Source organism: Leptosomus discolor, chromosome 5, assembly GCF_034619465.1.
Source record: "Leptosomus discolor isolate bLepDis1 chromosome 5, bLepDis1.hap2, whole genome shotgun sequence".
In the NCBI taxonomy this organism is placed as follows: Eukaryota; Metazoa; Chordata; class Aves; order Leptosomiformes; family Leptosomidae; genus Leptosomus; species Leptosomus discolor.
The window spans coordinates 40,458,310-40,476,564 of NC_141395.1; the positions used below are offsets into that span (position 1 = coordinate 40,458,310).

Sequence of the window (18,255 nt, forward strand, 5' to 3'; positions counted from 1 at the left end):
TATACATATATTTCAAACACCATAGGTATAAACAAATAAAAGCTCTGTTTTGCTATTTCAAGAGGTTCTGTGTAACCAGCATTTTCAACTGGCCAATTAGCAGCACGTGTTAATCAGTGAAGAACTTCCACTTGTTTTTAAATGATCAAATCCAGTGTTTTAAAATTATTGCTCATTATCAGACAAAAACCCAAGATATAAAGGATGTTCATTAAAAATCCTCATTAACAGCAGCGACAGTATATATTGACAGTACATGCAGCTTTATAGTGGGCTTTTTAAAAGATCAACACTTTCAGAAATGAGTTAAGAAGCTGGGCAACCAATCTGAGGATATGACAGGAGCCTAATTCTCAGCAGGTCTGACCTCGGCACCTTCCTAAAATCTACCTTAAGATGTCAGGCCAAGCACCCCCCCCAACACAAATGCCTCCAAACCACTAATGGCAGGCGACACAGCACTCAACTGCAGCACTGCTCCAAGACTTCACTGCCTGGCGCTGTTTCCTCTCACGGCTACATGCTGCTCCTGCCTCTTTGCCAAAGTCCCTGGGACCTGCCCGGTGGGGCTGCCATGGGCTGGGGATGAAGACGATGACCCATGCACAGAGAAATGTCACGGAGTTGTAAATGACTGAGGTATTTTTCCTTCCTTGCTGGTTCTCCCGGCTAGCAGGGTCAAGGGAGCGGACAGTGGCAGGTACCAGAGGAAGGTGGAAATGCAGATCTCGCAGCACTTGTAACTAGAGGCATCTCAACTTTGCAGCTACTGGTAGCAACATCTTGCACAGTGGGTTCCCCCCGTGCCTATCACACACACTACTCAGCTAGTGGGCTCCCACCAGGGCTATGCTATGGCAGTTCTTGCTTTCTTCCACTTGGGAGCACCATGCGGCCAGCATCCACTTTCCCATGCCCTCCCGGTGGGGCACGGCTCACTGACCTCCTCGCTCTGCTCCGGGTGGCCCACTTGCTTCTCTGCAGGAAAACAAGGAGCAGCATTACTTGTGCTAACCCCTCTGCAGAGGAGCCTGATCCCGCAGGGAAGGAAACCTGCTGTCCGTGTCATGCCAGCACGTTCCTCAGGGCATCACAACAGAGATACACTGTGAGGCCTTCTGGCTATTGTCCACTCTTTCCCCACTGGGTCTCTTCGGATACACCACGCTGGCCATCTTGAAGAACTCATCTGCAGCATCCAGAGCTATGAGCCGATCCTGCCAAAACAACAGGGTTTTATGGTCACTAGGGGCTGCTTTGGGCAGCTCCCTGGTCAGGGTCCTCCCTCCACAGCTGCTTCCAGGTTAGGCCAGGCATCACATCTAATATTTTTCCACTTCGTCAACAGGCTGCAAGAGCACCCAGTTACCCAGGCTAAAAGGAATCCAGGGGGGGCAAATTTATGATGCTACAGCACTTACATTTCCAAGGAAGCGGAACAGCCAAGCTACAGGTGCAACATCTGATGGGGACGCCCCAGATGCAACCATGTATTTGAGCATCCTCTGGTGCCGTTCACCTATCCGCTCTCCTTTGCCTGAGGTCGCTTGCAGAGATGGGGGCAGTGAGGAGGAAGGCATGCTCAGAGCTACTCACCACCACGAAGAGGTAGCGCTCAGAAAGCTCCCAGCTGGTCGGGAAGATGTTTGTCTCTTCAGACAGCTTTAACAGGATGTCCCGGGCTTTGCCCATGTTCTGGGAGTCGCTAATGATACTGAGTTTGGTCACTGACAAGAGAGAGTCTGCTTCCTTCTGGAAACCTTGGAAAGAGTTGCGTTACAGAAACAAGTCAAACATGCGGGCAGGGTCATCTCTGAGTCCTCCAGGCTCTTGCAAAGTTCCTTATTCCCCCTCCACCTTGGGCTGCTGTGTTCCCTACTTGCTAAAACAAACTAGTGTTTCCATGAGGCATGCCCTGTGTCTACACTTGGGGCAGGCATGAGGTTGCTGGTGGTGAAAAAAATCCATAAATCTATTCAGAGCAAATTTGTTGCTAGTTTTCCAGAGAAGGCATATGAACATCCACACCCAGGGTGTTCACTCAGTTCTTGCACGTTCCTGATGCTGTCAGAGCTTTCAGGGCTGGTGGGACTTCCTGAGCACCCCAGTGACTATGCCTGTATGTTGTTGGGAGGTAACAGTGATAAAAAACCCGTGACAGTAATGAATGCATGGGTAATTGTTCCTGTAGCAGTCAGCATCTCTTATAGGAAGGGTATCCAGGGAAGGAAAGAAGGGGAAGAATGAATGCAGGGATCTTTAAATGTAATGGCTACCATTAACTCTTCATTCAGCTCCAGGGAGCTGGTGGTGATGTGTCTCCCCTGAAAACACTTAGAGAGGAAAGAGTGGTGGTCTTATGATTAAAGCACAGGTCTAGATAAAAAAAGATAGCAGGTTTCACATCTAGCTTCGCTAAGGCCAAATGATCCCTGGCCTTCAGCTTCCCCACCCTTTGCAAAACAGCTCTGGAGCCATTGCGGACGTGAAGGAGATGTGGGAGAGCCTTTGTCAACGTGCAGTAACAGATGTAAGGATGTTAAGTGATCCCTCCCATGTTTGGTCTGTACAGGCTGTGCGAACACCTGGGTGAAGATGAACACTGATAGCTAGTTATGAATGATTAATGTTCCTCCCATCCAGACGCCAGAACAGCAGGTAGGGCAGGAGCAGCAGAGATACCCATCTCTTCTGCTCCCAGTGATAATATCCTTGAACAGCCCAACAAGTGCACTCGACTCGCACATCCTCCTCATTAGCTGCTAACCACCTCCAGAGCATGATGCAAGTCACCAAGCTGATACGCCAGAACAGCACATCTTGGCCCAAGTGTCACATGCTCTGTGCAAGGTAATTGGGAAAACTAGGTCACACCCACCACTGCCTTCTCCAGAGGAGCAGCAGCTGAGCACACGGGACTGGTGGGTGCAGTTTACTGTTTGCAGGCTAGGAAACAGCTGGAGTAGGAGGGCCACTGTTGAGCAATTTCATTTGGTGAAAGAGTATTTCAAATTCCCTTAAGAGCAAACAAAGTGGGTGGTTTAGCTCTGATCAGCTGGCATGGGCTAAGGAAGGAAAACAGACGTATCTGCGTTCAAATCTGAAAGGAATATTCATCTCTCCCTGCTTATATTGTTTGGAAACACCCAGGGTGAACTCCCAGGTATCCCTGCTAAGTTTGCACAAGGAAGTGTGCATGATGAGTGTGCATGCTACTATGGGCTTGAAAGGCTCTCCTGCGGGTCATGGTTCATGGGCTTTTTTGACATGCCTGCAGACACAGTGGCCCTGGATCCTCCTAGCCGTGCCTGAGCTCTGGGGAGCCTCCTGAAGGCTCTCAGCTGCCATGTGGGCTACCTGATGGCATTGCTCAGCAATCTTGTCTTATTTTCTGCCTCCTCTCCTCTACCAGCCTAACTTTGTGGAGCTGTTCCCTCCCTCAGCCATCACGGGACCTCTCATTCAGTACCACACAAATGACATCCTTTTGTCCTCCAGCTTACCTAAATCCTCCAAAATGTGTTTCCACCTGCTTCTCACTTCTTTTCGGGTCTGCCGTAAGGTATAAATATCATAGTTGAGTTTTTGCCATTCCTGCAAAGCAAAGGGATAACAGACAGTCATTTGCATACAAGGTTTCTGCTGCTTTTCTAGGAATTTCAGCTTTTAGAAACAGAGCCAGAGTTGGACTGTTGATGTTGGCACTCAGGGATCGGTACAAAGGTCGATGGCCAGGCTGCTGTTGTCCCTGGGAGAAATTACACTGACTAGCATAGAATATTTTAACTTGGCATTTGATACAGCATCTCTGTATCTTTTGTACATCTGCATGTGCAAAATAGGCTTCCAGTTACCTTGAAAAGGGATTACAGAATTTAGCTTAGATGTTGCTGATGACCAAAGTAGTCTCCTCAGTCAGACCGGTAGAATAAAATTCCAGCTCTGTGCTGGATATTATAACACCGTCCCGGGCTGGAGAACAACATGAACTTCCAAATGTAGCTCATCTGAGAGACTTCAGTCTCTTTGCTCCAAAGCCCTTTACCTCAAACCTTGACACCCGTGCTAGTATCAAATCCTGAGGTTGTGAAAATACCTTACTCGGCCTTCACAGCTTGAGAAACCACAACCACATATTACTAATTACCTTCTATAAACTATTACAACACCTTATTTTCATACCCCTGCAGTTAGACTGGCACGGCACATTTTCTTACAGCTGATGATAGTCCATGGGCAACTAAAAGTTTGAGAAAAAGTTACTGCTCTCAGTACGGCCACACATACAGCAGCTTCTCCAAACTGCTCAGCCCTCTGTTTGGCATTTAACTGGAGGAGGCGGGTTTTCAAAAGTACTGGAAAACAAGAAAAATAGACTTTTTTTAAAGTCTGGAGTACCCTTTTTTAACTACCAGAGAAGCGGGATGCACACGGACGGCTGAGGGCTGAGCTGGAGTCATCTGACATAATAACTTAGTGACTGCCAGTTGCTGCAGTTAATGCCTCACTTGACTATACAGCTTAAATCCTTGCACTTGACCTCAAGCTTTATATCTACATAATGGGACACTGTTTAAAAGGGAAGGTTTTGAGGTGATTTATTAAAGTTATACCAGCACAATTAAACACATCTGTACAAGTATGCATTCCTGTGGAAATGCATGTATTCTGCAAGAAAACCAGGAGTACTTTTCCTAGCTGTTTAATCAATGCACACGCTGCAAAGGATGCATTTACAGAAGCATCCACATAGCGGGTCATAACATCATTCAGATAATTTCCCTGCACTAACAACCTTAATTAATCTCATTTCTTAGCAACAGATTACACAGATGGACTCATGTAGAATAAATGGGTGTTAATCTGTGCCATCTCCCTGGGATTTTCCTAAGTGACACGCTGAGTTCAAACAATACTCATGAAGGTTGTCTGTGTGTTAGAAATCCCACTGTTTTTCTGATACCTGATGCCTTAAAGAGTTGACTTGATTCAATAAGGAATTGGAGATTTCTTAAGTGTTTTTTTTCCTGAACCTGGCTGATGCCACAACTGCAGAGAATTAAATGACAAGCCTGTCTTCTTGTCGTTCAGTAATAGCTGCAGGAAGCCCTTGGAGATTACGCTTTGGAAGAAGTAGCTGGTGGGTTAAGACACTGGTGAATTCAGGTCAGGAGAGCAGGGGAAACACGGCTCTGCCTGCAGCTGCTCGCTCTGCACTGCTCATCCTCCTAGAGAGCAAAATCCCCTTCCTTTTTAGCTTTGTGTTGCTGCTCACAACGAGCTAGCTTTACCCATCAGAGGCACATTTCTCTCTTGATTGCAGCGGTACTTGAAAACAGCTTTACTGTTTGCACAGGAGGGCACCTGGCTGCCAGCGCGAGGCATCAAAACGCCTCTTCAGCCCTTTGAGGGAGGAAGAAGGCAGAGACAAGACTCTCCTCTCTCATGACGCTGGCTCCTAGCTAGGAACTGAGCTCCTCTCAGTGAAAAAGAAAAGAGGGCGTTTATTGTATTAAAGCTTTGTAGGAAGTTTATTGCAAACCTGAAAGTTTTAAAAAAGAGACTAAAAAGGCTGCATGATTACTTGGTCCCTGCTAGCAGGGATCCCCAGAAACATCTCAGCCCTCTCGTGACCCCATGGTATGAGCAGAAAGGAGAGCAAACCAGTCTGGCCATGCTGGTGAGGAAAATAAGCTGTGTGTCTCTGCCATGCCACGGCTTTAACACGGATGATCAATCAACATAGGCACTGTCACTCCAAGTGTGCTCCATGCTGCTGAATTAGCAAGCCAGTGGGGTGGGAAAGATGCTCCTTGCCCTGAAACATGGCTTGCTGGCACCGGGCAGCAGCTTTCAGGGCTGCAGGGATTTACACCCTGTGGTAGCAAGCCAGATTCCTCGCTAAGCTCAACGGTGAGCAGTGCTTAGCAGGCAGGGAAGCTGCTCCTGATTTTCTCTGGATTAACAGCAGTGTGGTTTTCCCTTATCTACTTTTGTTTTAAGAGAATCTAGGTTATGGCTTTCTTGTACATCGTAGTTACTGACTTGCATTATGGAAGCGAATATGGTGCATATTTATAGTCCCAGGGACCTCTGACAGTGTTCTGTTGATGAAGAATTTTGGGAGTATGCAAAGGAGTGGCTTTGGTACAGAAAATGATGCTTAATGGTGGTGCCTGTGAGGAGACCTCTTGTGTTGGTGGGATTTCTTTTGCCTGAGTGTGGAGTTGGATGTATTTCTATTTTTTAGAGAAAGCTGGGAGGAGGATGCTGCACATGGTGCCAGTCATTGAAAAGCAGCTAGAGACAGCAGAAATTATCAGGATAAGGTTGGGCAGCTACAGGTTGAGCTTTTGAAAGGACTCATGCCCTGTTCTCCATCAGCCTCAGAAACCACTGAGTTTTCCCACGCAATTCCTTGTAGCAGAGACATCCTAAATGCTGTGGGCAGGAGCTGTCCTCTGTGTTGCTTTAGCGAGGAAAAGAAGTTAAGAGCATCTTTCTATCCCCAAAATTACTCTAAAAAGCATCTCCCTTTACAAAGCAGAGGAAGAGCAAAACTTGTCCTGCCTGTCTCCACACAGGAATGAGCAACATCTGAGACTTCAGGGAGAGTGTTCCCCGTGCACATCCCACAAGCCACCAAGATGGGACCTGTGGAGGGAGCGTTTGGTCAGGGCCAGGCAGCATCAAGAGGCTGAGGCTGCTCAGCACCCACTGCCAGGCACCTCCAGCGCAGGCAGACGGGGTTCCGCACCAAACCCTGCTCTCCCTCAGCCCTCGCTGAGGCTGGGATGAGGACCGCGAGGGCACTGGCGAGATGCAGGACAGGGCATGGCAGTCTTCGGGCAGCCCTGGGCAAAGCAAGGCCAAAGGAGGCTGCCCTCTGTGCCGCACCCTGGGCAGGCTCCCCAAGGGGCTTCCAGCGAGGTTTCCAAGCCTGTATGCAGGCATGGGACAAGCAGCTCTCTCCCAAAACTCAGCTTTGTTTTGCATTTCTTGTGCACCTCCTGTCCTGCCCCTTGCCTAGTTACATGTAACTGCTGGAGAGGCAAGGAGGCTTCTTGCACACAGTACTGGGAAAGTTCAGCAGGAGACTGGTCTTCATCCAACCCCTTGGTGTTTCTATGGGTCTGGGACATCCCAGAGATGCATTCAAAATCAATCCTTTAAGAAAAATACCCTTTTGCCAAAATCTGAATTAACCACAGGAAACCAAAGCAGGTTGCAGTTCCTGGCCCTGTTTTTTGCTACCAGTTTTGCCCTTTTAAACCTACATAGCAGGGCACAACATATACCACTAGGATCTTGAGAAAACCCTTTGTGCATGAGTGAAGAATACCCCAGAAGGAGCAGGGAAACCCTGTTGCCTCTCTCCTCTGAGTGCTCAGCCCTTCAAATATTTACCTGGAAAACTTCCCCACCTCTGTAGCGTGATATACTAAATCTGAAAATGCCAAATGGAAGCGAGGAAACGCTGGGCATGAAATATAAGCCAGGATGGTACATAACTGAGAACTCTGGGAAAAATGTGCCAAGAGAACAGACAAGCGCTGTCCAAATTCTCATCCCTCGTATGGAAATTTCCTTATTAGTAGGTAGCTTTCTTCATGTTGCCAAAGCAATCCTCCACCAAAGCTGCCTTCTTTATTCCCTTGAAAGCAATTGGTGTCACTGTTCTGTTCAAGAGTGATTTTGAAAATGAGGTCAAAACAGCTATCAGGGAAAGACTGCAAAATACTAGTCCAGGCAGGTACCACACCACATCCAGGGATGCTCCTACTCTGGCTCTGCGACTGTCCCAGCTGGAAGCAGTTGAGCAGATACAGGCTCTAGATCCATGCTCATACATTGTACCATTGACCAACATTTCATCTTAGAATAACCTTAAATGGGATTCAGTTTTAAGAGAGGCATGCAGGCGTTAAGAGGGTCAGTTCTGGGCTCCCGGACTGGCATCCCCAATCCTGGACAAATCCCATCACCTCTCTGTGCCCCAGCAACGGTGTGATGCAACACTGACCTCTCTGTAACCTGTTTAAAAAAGAATAATCCGTAGGAGAGCAGGAGGAAGCAGAAAAATAGGCCTTGTCAGCTCGTTAATGGGCTTGCCAGGAGGATCATGCCAGAGCAGCTCTGCTAGCCAAGACCCTAGCAGAGATGGAGGCTGAGGAACTGTCTTTGCTAGTGGGGTTTATGATCCCACCTTCCCCAAGGGAATAAGCCAAAAGAAGAAAGAAACAGTACATTTACAATAAGCCATAAGAACAGTCATTTTTTCCTCAGTCATAATGCAAAAAACCCATCTTTAGTTTCTGTTTGTGGACCTGTGGCGCAGCTGCCCTAAACCTTGCTCCTTCTCTGAAGCCAGTATTGCTGCAACGGCCTAGGCTGGGTAACTCCATGCACCCCATCAGAGGACACTGAGGTACCAGGGCCATCACATACTGGATGTCGTGGAGGGGACTATCTGCTACGTCACACACATAAGCCCAGCAATGAGCCCAGTGCAGCTCTTGCTGTTAACACTGAAGGCTTGTCAGAGCCACAGCAGTCCCCCTTCCCCATAAAACTTTCTTCTGCACTAGCAGGGTACACTTGGCCTGTATCTATGCAGCATCTTAAATAACATCGTGTTTTCCTACAGGTCCTCATTTTAACTCCAGATTTGGGGTTTTACTTTACACCACAATAGGTTCAACAAAGCTGCAGAGCAGGAAAAAAATTTTTTTCCATAACTGAAGCATCGAACCTAGCCTTCAAAAGCTTTGATGACAGCTTTGATCTCCCAAAGGTGCATCAGCTTTACCAGCCCCCTTAAGCCAGCCGTTCAGCTACGGCATTTCTCGTTCTTTCTGTGCACACCCTCCCGTGCCCACACCTCACTTCTGAAAGCGCGTCCAAGCACATTGTGCTCATCTGCCTCAAGGAGAGAGAAATGCAAAGCTGCAAGCTGCTCAGTCCTTACGATTTTAGGAGGCTCCAGCAAATCTTGCCTCATCTACCTATTGCACGGTGGGTTTGGCAACCACTGGGTGCTCCAGTGGGCTCCCCCACAGCCAACAGCCTCACGAGCTGTCACTCCCAGCACATGGCATCGAGCAGGATGAGCAAGTGGACGTGAAACAGGATGCACCCAGGATATCACAGCGCTTGCTTTGAAGAGCTTGGTGCCCTGGTTCAGTGAGGAGCAGGGTGGAGCAGCCCTGCCATCCTTATGCAAGCTAAGGTCACACCAAGTTTTGGCTGAGGCTGCCAAATTTCCTGGACCAGAGCCATCAGGAGGGGACAGGGAGAAGAAATAACTCTGCATGGATCAGGTGTTGGTCCAGTCCCACAGCTGAGGGCAAGGAACTGACCTGGAGGGAGGACACCAACACTGTGTGTGAGCTGCTGGCAGCCCCACCAAAAATGAGTTAACATGCAAAAAATTGACTGAGCTACAGGGTACGCTTGCTGTTGGAGCACCTGGCCCTTTGCATACACAGTTTGGTTTATTTATTTACAGCGATCCACAACGCAGAGGTGCCCAGGCCAGGACAGAGACATCATGGACCATGCCTGCTGACCCTCAGCACTGCACCGATGTTACCACTGCATCCTGGCCCACCGCTTCTCCTGTCCTAGCTCACAGCACCCTGTCACTATATGAACAACCATTTTAAAAAAAAGAAAACCCCCAGGAAAGCAGAAGAGGGTTAGCCAGATTAAGAAGAAGACAGTACTGGTTTGAGGCTGAGGTGGTACCATACAGATAAAGCACACATGACGTAGAGTGACCTGCTCTTAGGGATCCTTCCAAAGTTCTGTGCTAGGCAATCGCCAATATAAAGGTGGGGGATGGCAAGGCATATAGTAAGTGCACAACATGCTGAAATTTCTTTGTTAAATGAAGGAGCAGAAATACAGGGAGTAGTTCTTTCAGTCCAAGAGAGACAAAAAGGACCAATGGTTTGGTAATGCTCATGCACTGTACGAACAAGAAACCGTTCCTCCATCCCCTGTCTGGCAGCATCCACACACTCTCCCCAGGACTTTGGGAGCAGAGCAGTTCCCAAAGCAGATTATGGCTTTTGCAGCCCAAATGAGACTTTTTTTCTCTCTCTTGGGGCTGAAGTCTCATAAGGAGAAGGGAAATGCAATCTGGCCTACTTTTTAAATGCTCGCTGGAGTAAGGAGAGATTTTGGCATCCAGGACCAAACACAAGAACGTTGGCTTTGCTGGCCAAGTCCCTCCCTATTCTGTCACCCATAAAAAGCTGCAGCTGGAAACTGCAGCAGCTTGCCAGGCTTATATGTTGTGCCTCAGTTTCCCTAGGTGTAAAAGGCAAAAAAATTATGCAACAATTCAAAGCAAACGTATCGTGTGTTGGCTTTATTCAAAGTCGGTCTGACATTATGCTCCTCAGGCTTTTTTATTAATCGCACTGCATAAAAAAACAGTGTATGTCATCTTCCATTTGTTGTGGAGAGGAAGCCTCACACTTTTTGTACTTCCCTTTTTCACTGGCAGGCACGGCAACTGCTCAGAACCACTAAAAACCCTATGGGTACACTGAAGGCAGGGAGAAAGCATTGGATTTAGGACAAGTAGGCACACCAGGTTTAGGACAAGCAGGCGCAGGAGTGCTCTCCTCACCCATAACTCATACTCCTCTGGAACCTGAGCAAGGCTGACACACAACACTTCTTTGCCCAGGGAGACGTCTTTTTAGCAGTCCGTCCACTTACAATACTGCTTTATAAATAATAATAGCTTTTAGAAGGCCTGCCTCAGAATGAGCCCTAAAGGGAAGAGGGTATCTTCAGTTATAGCTGTAAAGGTTAAGTGCAGCCATGAAAACGTTGTTAGAAAAACCATCTATTGTAAACATCACTATTAATTCAATCCCCACCAAGAAAACCCTAAAAAAACATTAAATGGGGGTCCTGGCCAACTGTATACAAGGATTGTCTCATCTCATTTTAAGTTTTAAAAATTGTGATTTTGATCTCAGCTGTAACTCTGGAGTTTAAGGCTTCTTGTGAAAGCTGAGCTAGCTTTTGGTTTAAGGGGACTATCACAGGAGGAAGAGTTACAGTCTTGTAGCCTCTTGGATGAAGTGGGATCATGTTGAAATTAAATATGAAGACTCCAGGCTTTCCTGCAAACATTCTGAAGTCTTAAAAGCAATCAGAGAGAGGAAAAATGTGTCACTATTTGCTACAGCCTGCTCCTAATCAGGCCACTGAAATCTCCTTTGCGCTGAAGTGCTTTAGTGAAGGAAATCAGGGCTGCAAAACAGCCTTTATGTAACAGCGATGATTTCTCCCTTCTGCCCTAAGAGCTGTGCCAGTTCTCTGCTTCCCGATAATTGCTGTATAACCCATTAGAGGAGTATTTAACTTGACACGTCACTGAAGCAGCAGCTCAGCTCCAGGCGCTGCCATTGCCAGGCGAACACCACTGCAGGAAGGGCTAATGCCAGTTCGACCATGGAAAGGCCAAACCAGGGAAATATCGGACAAAAAAAAAAGCAGCCTGTGAAGCTAGGAAATTGAGCTGGGGATCCCAGTGCTACCAGTACATGTTTGTCGGTGGTGGTGGTAGAAATGCTTGCAGGGTATTGTGCAGCCCAGCTCAGGGTGGCTCTCTTGGCTCAGCCACTGGTGACATCCCTGAGCTTCCCAGCGACAAGATGGCTACAGATGCATCCACACCAGATACAGGATAAAATCTGGAGGGTGATGGAGCAGATGTGAGGACCTGATGCCTACATGAGCCACGCTGGGGTCTTTATAGTGGCTTAATGGGTGCTTAAATAAAGGCATTGACAAAACATCCAATGAAGGCACCAAGCCTCGGTCTGCAGTGAAACCGAGTCTGAGAAACAGCATCACCTCACCTCCGAGTCCTTGTCCAGCTGGTTCCTGACCACGATCATGTTGTACAGCACCCGGTCGTCGTCCGCCTCTGTGTGGGTCACGTCATGCGGGGTGCTCCACAGGTTCTGCTCCTCATCCCGCGCCAGCGTGGCTCCAAAGGAGGTGTAGGGGTTGTTGTTACTGCAGAGAAGGGGAGAGGTGAGGCAGCGTTAGCCACCGCAGCGTCACGCTGTCTCCTTTTACCTTCCCAGAGTAGAGTGCCCATTGCTGTGACATCCCCTCCCACAGCCCAGTGTCCTGCCTGGGAGAGGGGAGGAAGCAAAGGAGTAGGAAATGGGAAGACAGACGGAATTTTTACCCTAACCAACATCCTGACCACGCAAGCCACGGTTCAAACCAGGCAGTGCTGCCATGAAAGACATCAGACAGACAAATTTGCTAAAGACATCTGATATTATTTGAGCAGCTAGGATGGAGGAACTGTGAACATCCATCTGTGGGGATAAAAGGCGGCATCTCCCCATTGCTGCTGCAGCCCCCTGCCCTGCTCCGCATCACGCCTTTCCACCCCAAACTCTGCACAAGCCCCTACAACCTCTCCGAGCTTAACGTGGGAACAGTTCTAATTAACTAAGACTCAAAAATCCTGACGGCTCTGGAGGGTATTTTCTCTTTGCCCAGCTAACGCTGCAGCTGTGCCAAGATCCCAGTGGCACAGTCTGTCCCCACAGAACCTTTCTATGCAGAGAGGTACACCTTGAGCAGCAGGCAAGGGGACAGCTGTGTGTGACCTCTCCCATGCCTCTTGGCCAAAGAAGCAGCTTCTACCCATCTTCTCCTCAAAGGCAGTGCCACCGGGCACAGTTGTACTTTGGACAAAATACATGCCACTTCTGCTGAGGGAGCTGGAAGCCCAGGGAAGATAATGGCTCGGGGGGGATCTCATCCATGCGTGTTAAATACCTGATGTGAGGGAGCAAAGGAGACAGAGCCAGACCCTTCTCAGGGTGCTCCATGATAGGACACCCCTTGAGACACAGGAAATTCTGTTTAATCCTAAGAAGGCTGGGTGAACACTGGCACAAGTTGCCCAGAGAGATTGTGGAGTCTCCATCCTTAGAAACATTCAAAACACAGTCCTGGGCAATCTGCTCCAGCTGACCCTGCTTGAGCAGGGGTTGGACTGCATGCTCTCCAGAGGTCCCACATCCACAACCATGTTTCCGTGTGACCCTGCAGCTCTATTTTCTCCCTAGCAGCCCAAATCCTACTGAAACAAGCAGGCAATCCCCATAGGCACCCCCCACCTCAGCAGCTCCTGCCTGGGAGGTACGGAGATGCAGTGAGCTGCACAAGGACCTGTAACAAGGCACAGAAAGGACATTTAGCCCCATCTTTATTTGGGGACGGAAACGTCCTCAGCCTGCTTGTGAACTCTGGGCTTTATTTACTTAGTGGTCAGCAGAGCACCATCTTCTGGGAAGGCTGTCCCCACTGAGGCAAGGAGCTCTTCTCTGCGCTCGTGGCAGTTCTGTACTTTATGCCTTTATGTTGCTACTGGGATGTGCATTTTTTAAATAGGGTTATTGAATTCTGCCAGGAGAACTTTTAGCAGGGATTTCCATAACATTTCTAATCAAGATGTCCAGACACTTGAGCAGAACACTACAAATGGAGAAATATTTTCAGCCTTACCCAATGATCACATCAGCCATCCTGTGGCAATCCCTGCTGACTTCTTGTTAGAACAACACACTGTTTATTCTATTTGCTACCCAAACCCCATTCCTTTCACAAGGAACGCATCCAGCAAAACTTCAGATAACACTGTGGGCGCTTTAGCCATGATGCCGAGCCATAAAAAAGAGGTCAAGAAGAGCTCCAGCACATAGATAAAACAGAAAAAAATCATTCACATCAGCATTCCTGCAGGAAGGTTAATTAGACTTTCAACAAACCAAAAACCTGAGCAACAGGTAATAAGGGAAAAGATAATCTCTTATAATCTCTCATTGAAGACAAGCAAACGAACGTAACTTGGAGGGTGTGGATGGCATAACTCAGCTGTTCCTACACCGGAGCCAACATGGGTTCACTCAAACCGTTTTTCAAAGGTGGAACAGGCAGGATCCCAGCCTGGAAGGGATTGCTCAGGAGCCAGCCGTGCTATCAGCATAAGTTCGATCCCATCCTGCCTTCGACAGGCTTCTTCCCACTCAGTGACCAACCAGTCACCTCAACATCTGACTGACTTACTTTAAAACCAGTATTTGGCAATAAGACTTATCTTTTACAAGCCACTCCCTCACAGCTTGCAAGGCACTTCCCAGCACAACTCTTATTTCCAAACCACTGCATGGAGCATTCAGCAGCCTGTAAGGGATGCGGGCAGTGCCCAGGAGTCAGCAAATCCATACAAGCAGAGAGCTCTGCCAACAGCCAGCAACCCCAGAGCACACTGGACTTCCAAGCAACATTTAAAATGAGGAAGTGGGAGGAAAAAAAAGGAGCACATGAACGGCAGCCTGCTTTGCAGGTTACAGGAGTCTCCGTGGGACCAGAGGGGATTGGACCATTTCACACTCCAGGCTTTATCCAGAAAACGGTAAGCACTACTGCTTCATCAACAAATTTCTGCTCCAGGGGGCTTTCAGTCCAGATTAAACTTGTTTTGGGATTCGGAGTCCAAATTCTTCATTTCTTTGCATCCTGAGGACTCCGTCCAAGCCAGACCCCACCTTTGCGCATTGAGAGAGTTCCAGGCGGCCTGGATGCTTTGCTGCAGCAGCTCGGCTCAGTTTCTTTTCCCAGGCCTGCACTAGGGCTGTGCTGTACCTACATCTGTGCTCCCTCCCCACCTCCACCCACAGCACTGGCTGCTCTCACTGGCCTCGTCACAGGTTACATCCAGCCTTGTATACGCCTGGAAAAATACGTGCACCTAATTAAAAACATATTACCTCCTCCTCACTGCTTTGTTCTTTGACAGGTCGGATTTACAAGGCTGCAACGACTCCACTTGGGGAAAATAAGGTGAAAAGTTGTAAAGTCAACATTGCAGTAGCAACACCAGCTCCCAAAAACTAAAACGCAGCTGAAAGATGTGAAATCTCATGCAAGTAATTAATTTTAAACAATTCTACAATAAAAAAAAAAAAATTACAGCAAGAGTGCTCTTACAAGATCCCCACTTTGAAATAAAACCCCAAAGCCCCCCCCAAGAGGGACAAGCCAGTGACTAGGCTGTTAGCTTAATTATGCTGGCACACTTGTGCAAGAGCCAGGTGCCTTCTGAACGCCCAGCATTTACACAGGCTTTCCTACTCACAGCCCGCATTAATTGGATCGCCGGCGGAAAGCATGTTACTAAAGAAAGGTGCCTGGTGAGGGACAGCCGCTCCGGCCGGCCAGGCAGCAGGAAGGAGAATCTCGGCACGTGTGCTCGCCTCTCATTAGGTTAATACAAATCTCCTGGGCTGGAGGCCCCATGCTCAGGATTATCTGGTTATTATTTAGACAACTGCTTTAACAGCACGAAATCAGGACATTTCAAGCCCTGTTGCCAGCTCTGCTATTACCCTGTACCTGTGTAGGCCACGCAGGGAGCATCCCACCCTCCTTGAAACGCCTCTGTCCCACCGACGGCGCAGGGAGGGCACGGTTCCTGCCCTGTCCCAGGGCTCGGGTGCCCACTGCAGGCTTCGGGGGTGGCCAGGTCCAGCCGGGGAAGGAGGGAGAAGCGCCGCAAACCCCGTGCACGGATGTTTTGCAACACGCAAAACCTCCTTCCATGCTTGCACAGCTCACGGTTCTTCTCCGCAACTCGGAGCTTCATCTTTTTGTACGAAAGTTCCTCCCCCCCACCCCGCGCCGAGCCTTACGGCTGCGTGTGCAAAACGGATGCGGCTGACAGCGGGAGCGAAAAATCCGCTCTCTAGAAAACAGCACGCACAGTGCTTTCACACACAGCCGGCTCCAGCACTGTGCAGCATCTCCTTTCCAGCATCCTCGGCCGGGAGCAGAGCTCTGCGCAGCCCAGAGCCGCCCGACGCTGGGACCTGACCCCCCTAAAGTGATGTGTGGACCCCCTTTTTTGTTCGGCGCCTCGGCCTCCTCTATTGAAATCCCCCTGTGGAAAGACAAAAGCCGAACGGTTCCTGTGGCAAGGGGCCCTCGGGAAGCGCCGAGGAGAGACGGCGGGCGCTCTCGGTTTGGTTGCTAAAACTTGCCCGTAAAAGCCCGCGGCAGCCGGGCGTGCAGCGGCCCCCACGGCAAGGCAACCCAGGCGGAAGGGGAACCGAAAGCAGCTTGTTACCGCCGGGAGAAAACCCCTTTGGAGCCTCGGCCGGCTCTCGCAGGGGATGGCAAACTCTCCACGGAGAGCAGCGGCTGTAAAATCACTGGAAACTGGTTTCGGGGGAAAAAAAGGAGCTCGGCTTGACGCGCCGGGGCGGCCAACCTGCGGGAAAGGGCTCCGGACCCCGGCCGGTGCCGGCGTCGGGGGTGAAGAGAGGCTCACGCGTGGCGGTGGGCCAGGGGACCGACTCACCTCCGGTGGGGAGCATCCCTCCTCCTGCGCAGGGCCGGATCCCTCCAAGGGGCTGGGGTTAGGGAAGGGGCCGGGGGTGGTGGTGGGATGCGGGTGTCTCACCTGAGCAAGGGCTCCTTCTCGGGCGCCGCCGCCTCCCCTCCGCAGCAGCCGCAGCAGCCGCCCAGCGAGCGCAGCCAGGCCCCCAGCCCCATCGGCGCCGCCGGAGAGCCGCGCTGGGCGGGCCGGGCTGAGCCCTCCCCCGGCCCCGCAGCGCCGCCGCCGAAAAAGCGGGGCAGTGCCGGGCTCCGGGCTCCGGGCTCCGGGCTCCGGGCCCCCCCCCCCCCCCGCCGCCGCCCTTCCTCACCACCAGCAGCCGCTCCCACGGCGGCTCTGGGAGGGCTGACTCACAGCCAGACTTCCTGCTCCCTCCTGCATCCTCACGCACTCTCCTGCTACCCCCTGCACTCTCCCACGTCCTGATGCACCCTCCTGTGCCCTCCTGCACCTCTCGCATCTTCCCACACCCCCTGCGTCCTCCTGTGTCCTGCTGCACCGTCTTGCATCCTCACACACCCTCTGGCGTCCTCCTGCACCCTCTTGCATCCTCCTGCGCCCTCCTGCACCCTCTTACATCTGCCCCCACCCTTCTGCATCCCACTGCATCTTCCTGCATCCTGCTGCACCCTCTTAATCTTTCCACACCCTTCTGCACACCCCTGCACCCCCCTGCATCCTCCTGCCCCCTCCTGCATCCTGCTGCACCCTCATGCATCCTCACACACCCTCCCGCATCCTCCTGTGCCTTTCTGCACCCCCTGCATCCTCCTGCGCCCTCCTGCGCCCTTCTGCAACCTACTGCACCCTCTTGCACCCCACTGCTCCCTCCTGCTCTCTGCTGCGTCCTCCTGCAGCCTCTTGCATCCTCACTCACCCTCCTGCAACCCCCTGCACCCCCTTGTGTCCTGCTGCACCCCACTGCACCCTCGCACATCCTGCTGCACCCTCCTGTGCCCTCCTGCTCCCTCCTGCATATTCCCACACCCTCCCACACCCTCCTTGATGACCATTTCAGCCGGGGCATGAGGGCCGGAGGCTGCAAATGCAAGCACACGTTGCGTTTGCAGCCTCCAGCCCTCACGCCCCGGCTGAAACAGGCCACCACTGGCCATCACAGCATGGCCAGAAACCAGAAAACCCCTCTTTCCAATCCTCCGCACCACTACGCTTCCAGGCTTGTTGCTGCTTGGCTTTCGGGATGTGATCCTGGGAATTGCAACAGGAAATTGGCAGAGGGTGATGGACTCAGCTGTCTGACGGCGCAGGTTTTTTTGGAGGAAGGAGAGAAGAGCCTAAAAGATTGCTCCCTCCCCCTTTATTTCTCCCTTTCTTACAATGAATATTCCTATCACGTTTCTAGCTCAGACCCCAAGAAAGAAGAAAAAACTTAAACACTGAATCAAGATGGTTGTGGATGTTGTTTAATTGCCACAGGTTTGGCTGCATTTCTGAACAGACCATCAAGCATCAGCCAGTCCCCAAAGCAGTCACTCTGAGAGTGGTTGGCCACACGCGTCCCAAAGACTAATTTAATTTTAGTACAGCCGCTTCCTGACACCACTGATTTTTTGCTTATCCCAGCAGATACAATAATATAATCTGCTATATCCTCGTGCCCAGCATGCGGCACACAAGGAAAGGTGAAATAAAATCAATTTGCACTCACATTTCTCTCCCTCTTTTTAATTCCAGGTCTTGTTAATTCATCATCAGTGAATTTATGGCCCCTTGGATGCCCAAGAGCCCTGGAAAGTGAAGTTCTATTCTAGACAAGGTGCAGCCATTTTGTAACAGTGCTGCAA

General features: G+C 50.2%; 1 protein-coding gene across 1 annotated transcript; it reads right to left on the minus strand.

The window, feature by feature from the left end:
* Positions 1-1,079: 1,079 nt before the first annotated feature.
* On the minus strand, positions 1,080-16,608 carry MREG (melanoregulin). The gene is made up of 5 exons (XM_086465829.1): positions 16,517-16,608; positions 11,886-12,045; positions 3,504-3,594; positions 1,597-1,760; positions 1,080-1,217 (listed from the first exon to the last, which is right to left on the minus strand). The coding sequence occupies exons 1-5, from the start codon at positions 16,606-16,608 to the stop codon at positions 1,083-1,085; spliced, it is 642 nt and encodes a 213-aa protein (XP_086321955.1). The 3' UTR covers positions 1,080-1,082.
* Positions 16,609-18,255: the final 1,647 nt, after the last annotated feature.

Bases quoted from the DNA above. Each gene is read 5' to 3' on its own strand.
- MREG (XM_086465829.1), bottom strand. From the start codon at position 16,608: ATGGGGCTGGGGGCCTGGCTGCGCTCGCTGGGCGGCTGCTGCGGCTGC. The intron at 12,046-16,516 runs GTGAGACACCCG...CCTTCTCTGCAG, and splicing joins GAGAAGGAGCCCTTGCTCAG to TAACAACAACCCCTACACCT. The intron at 3,595-11,885 runs GTGAGGTGATGC...TTTGCTTTGCAG, and splicing joins AGCTGGACAAGGACTCGGAG to GAATGGCAAAAACTCAACTA.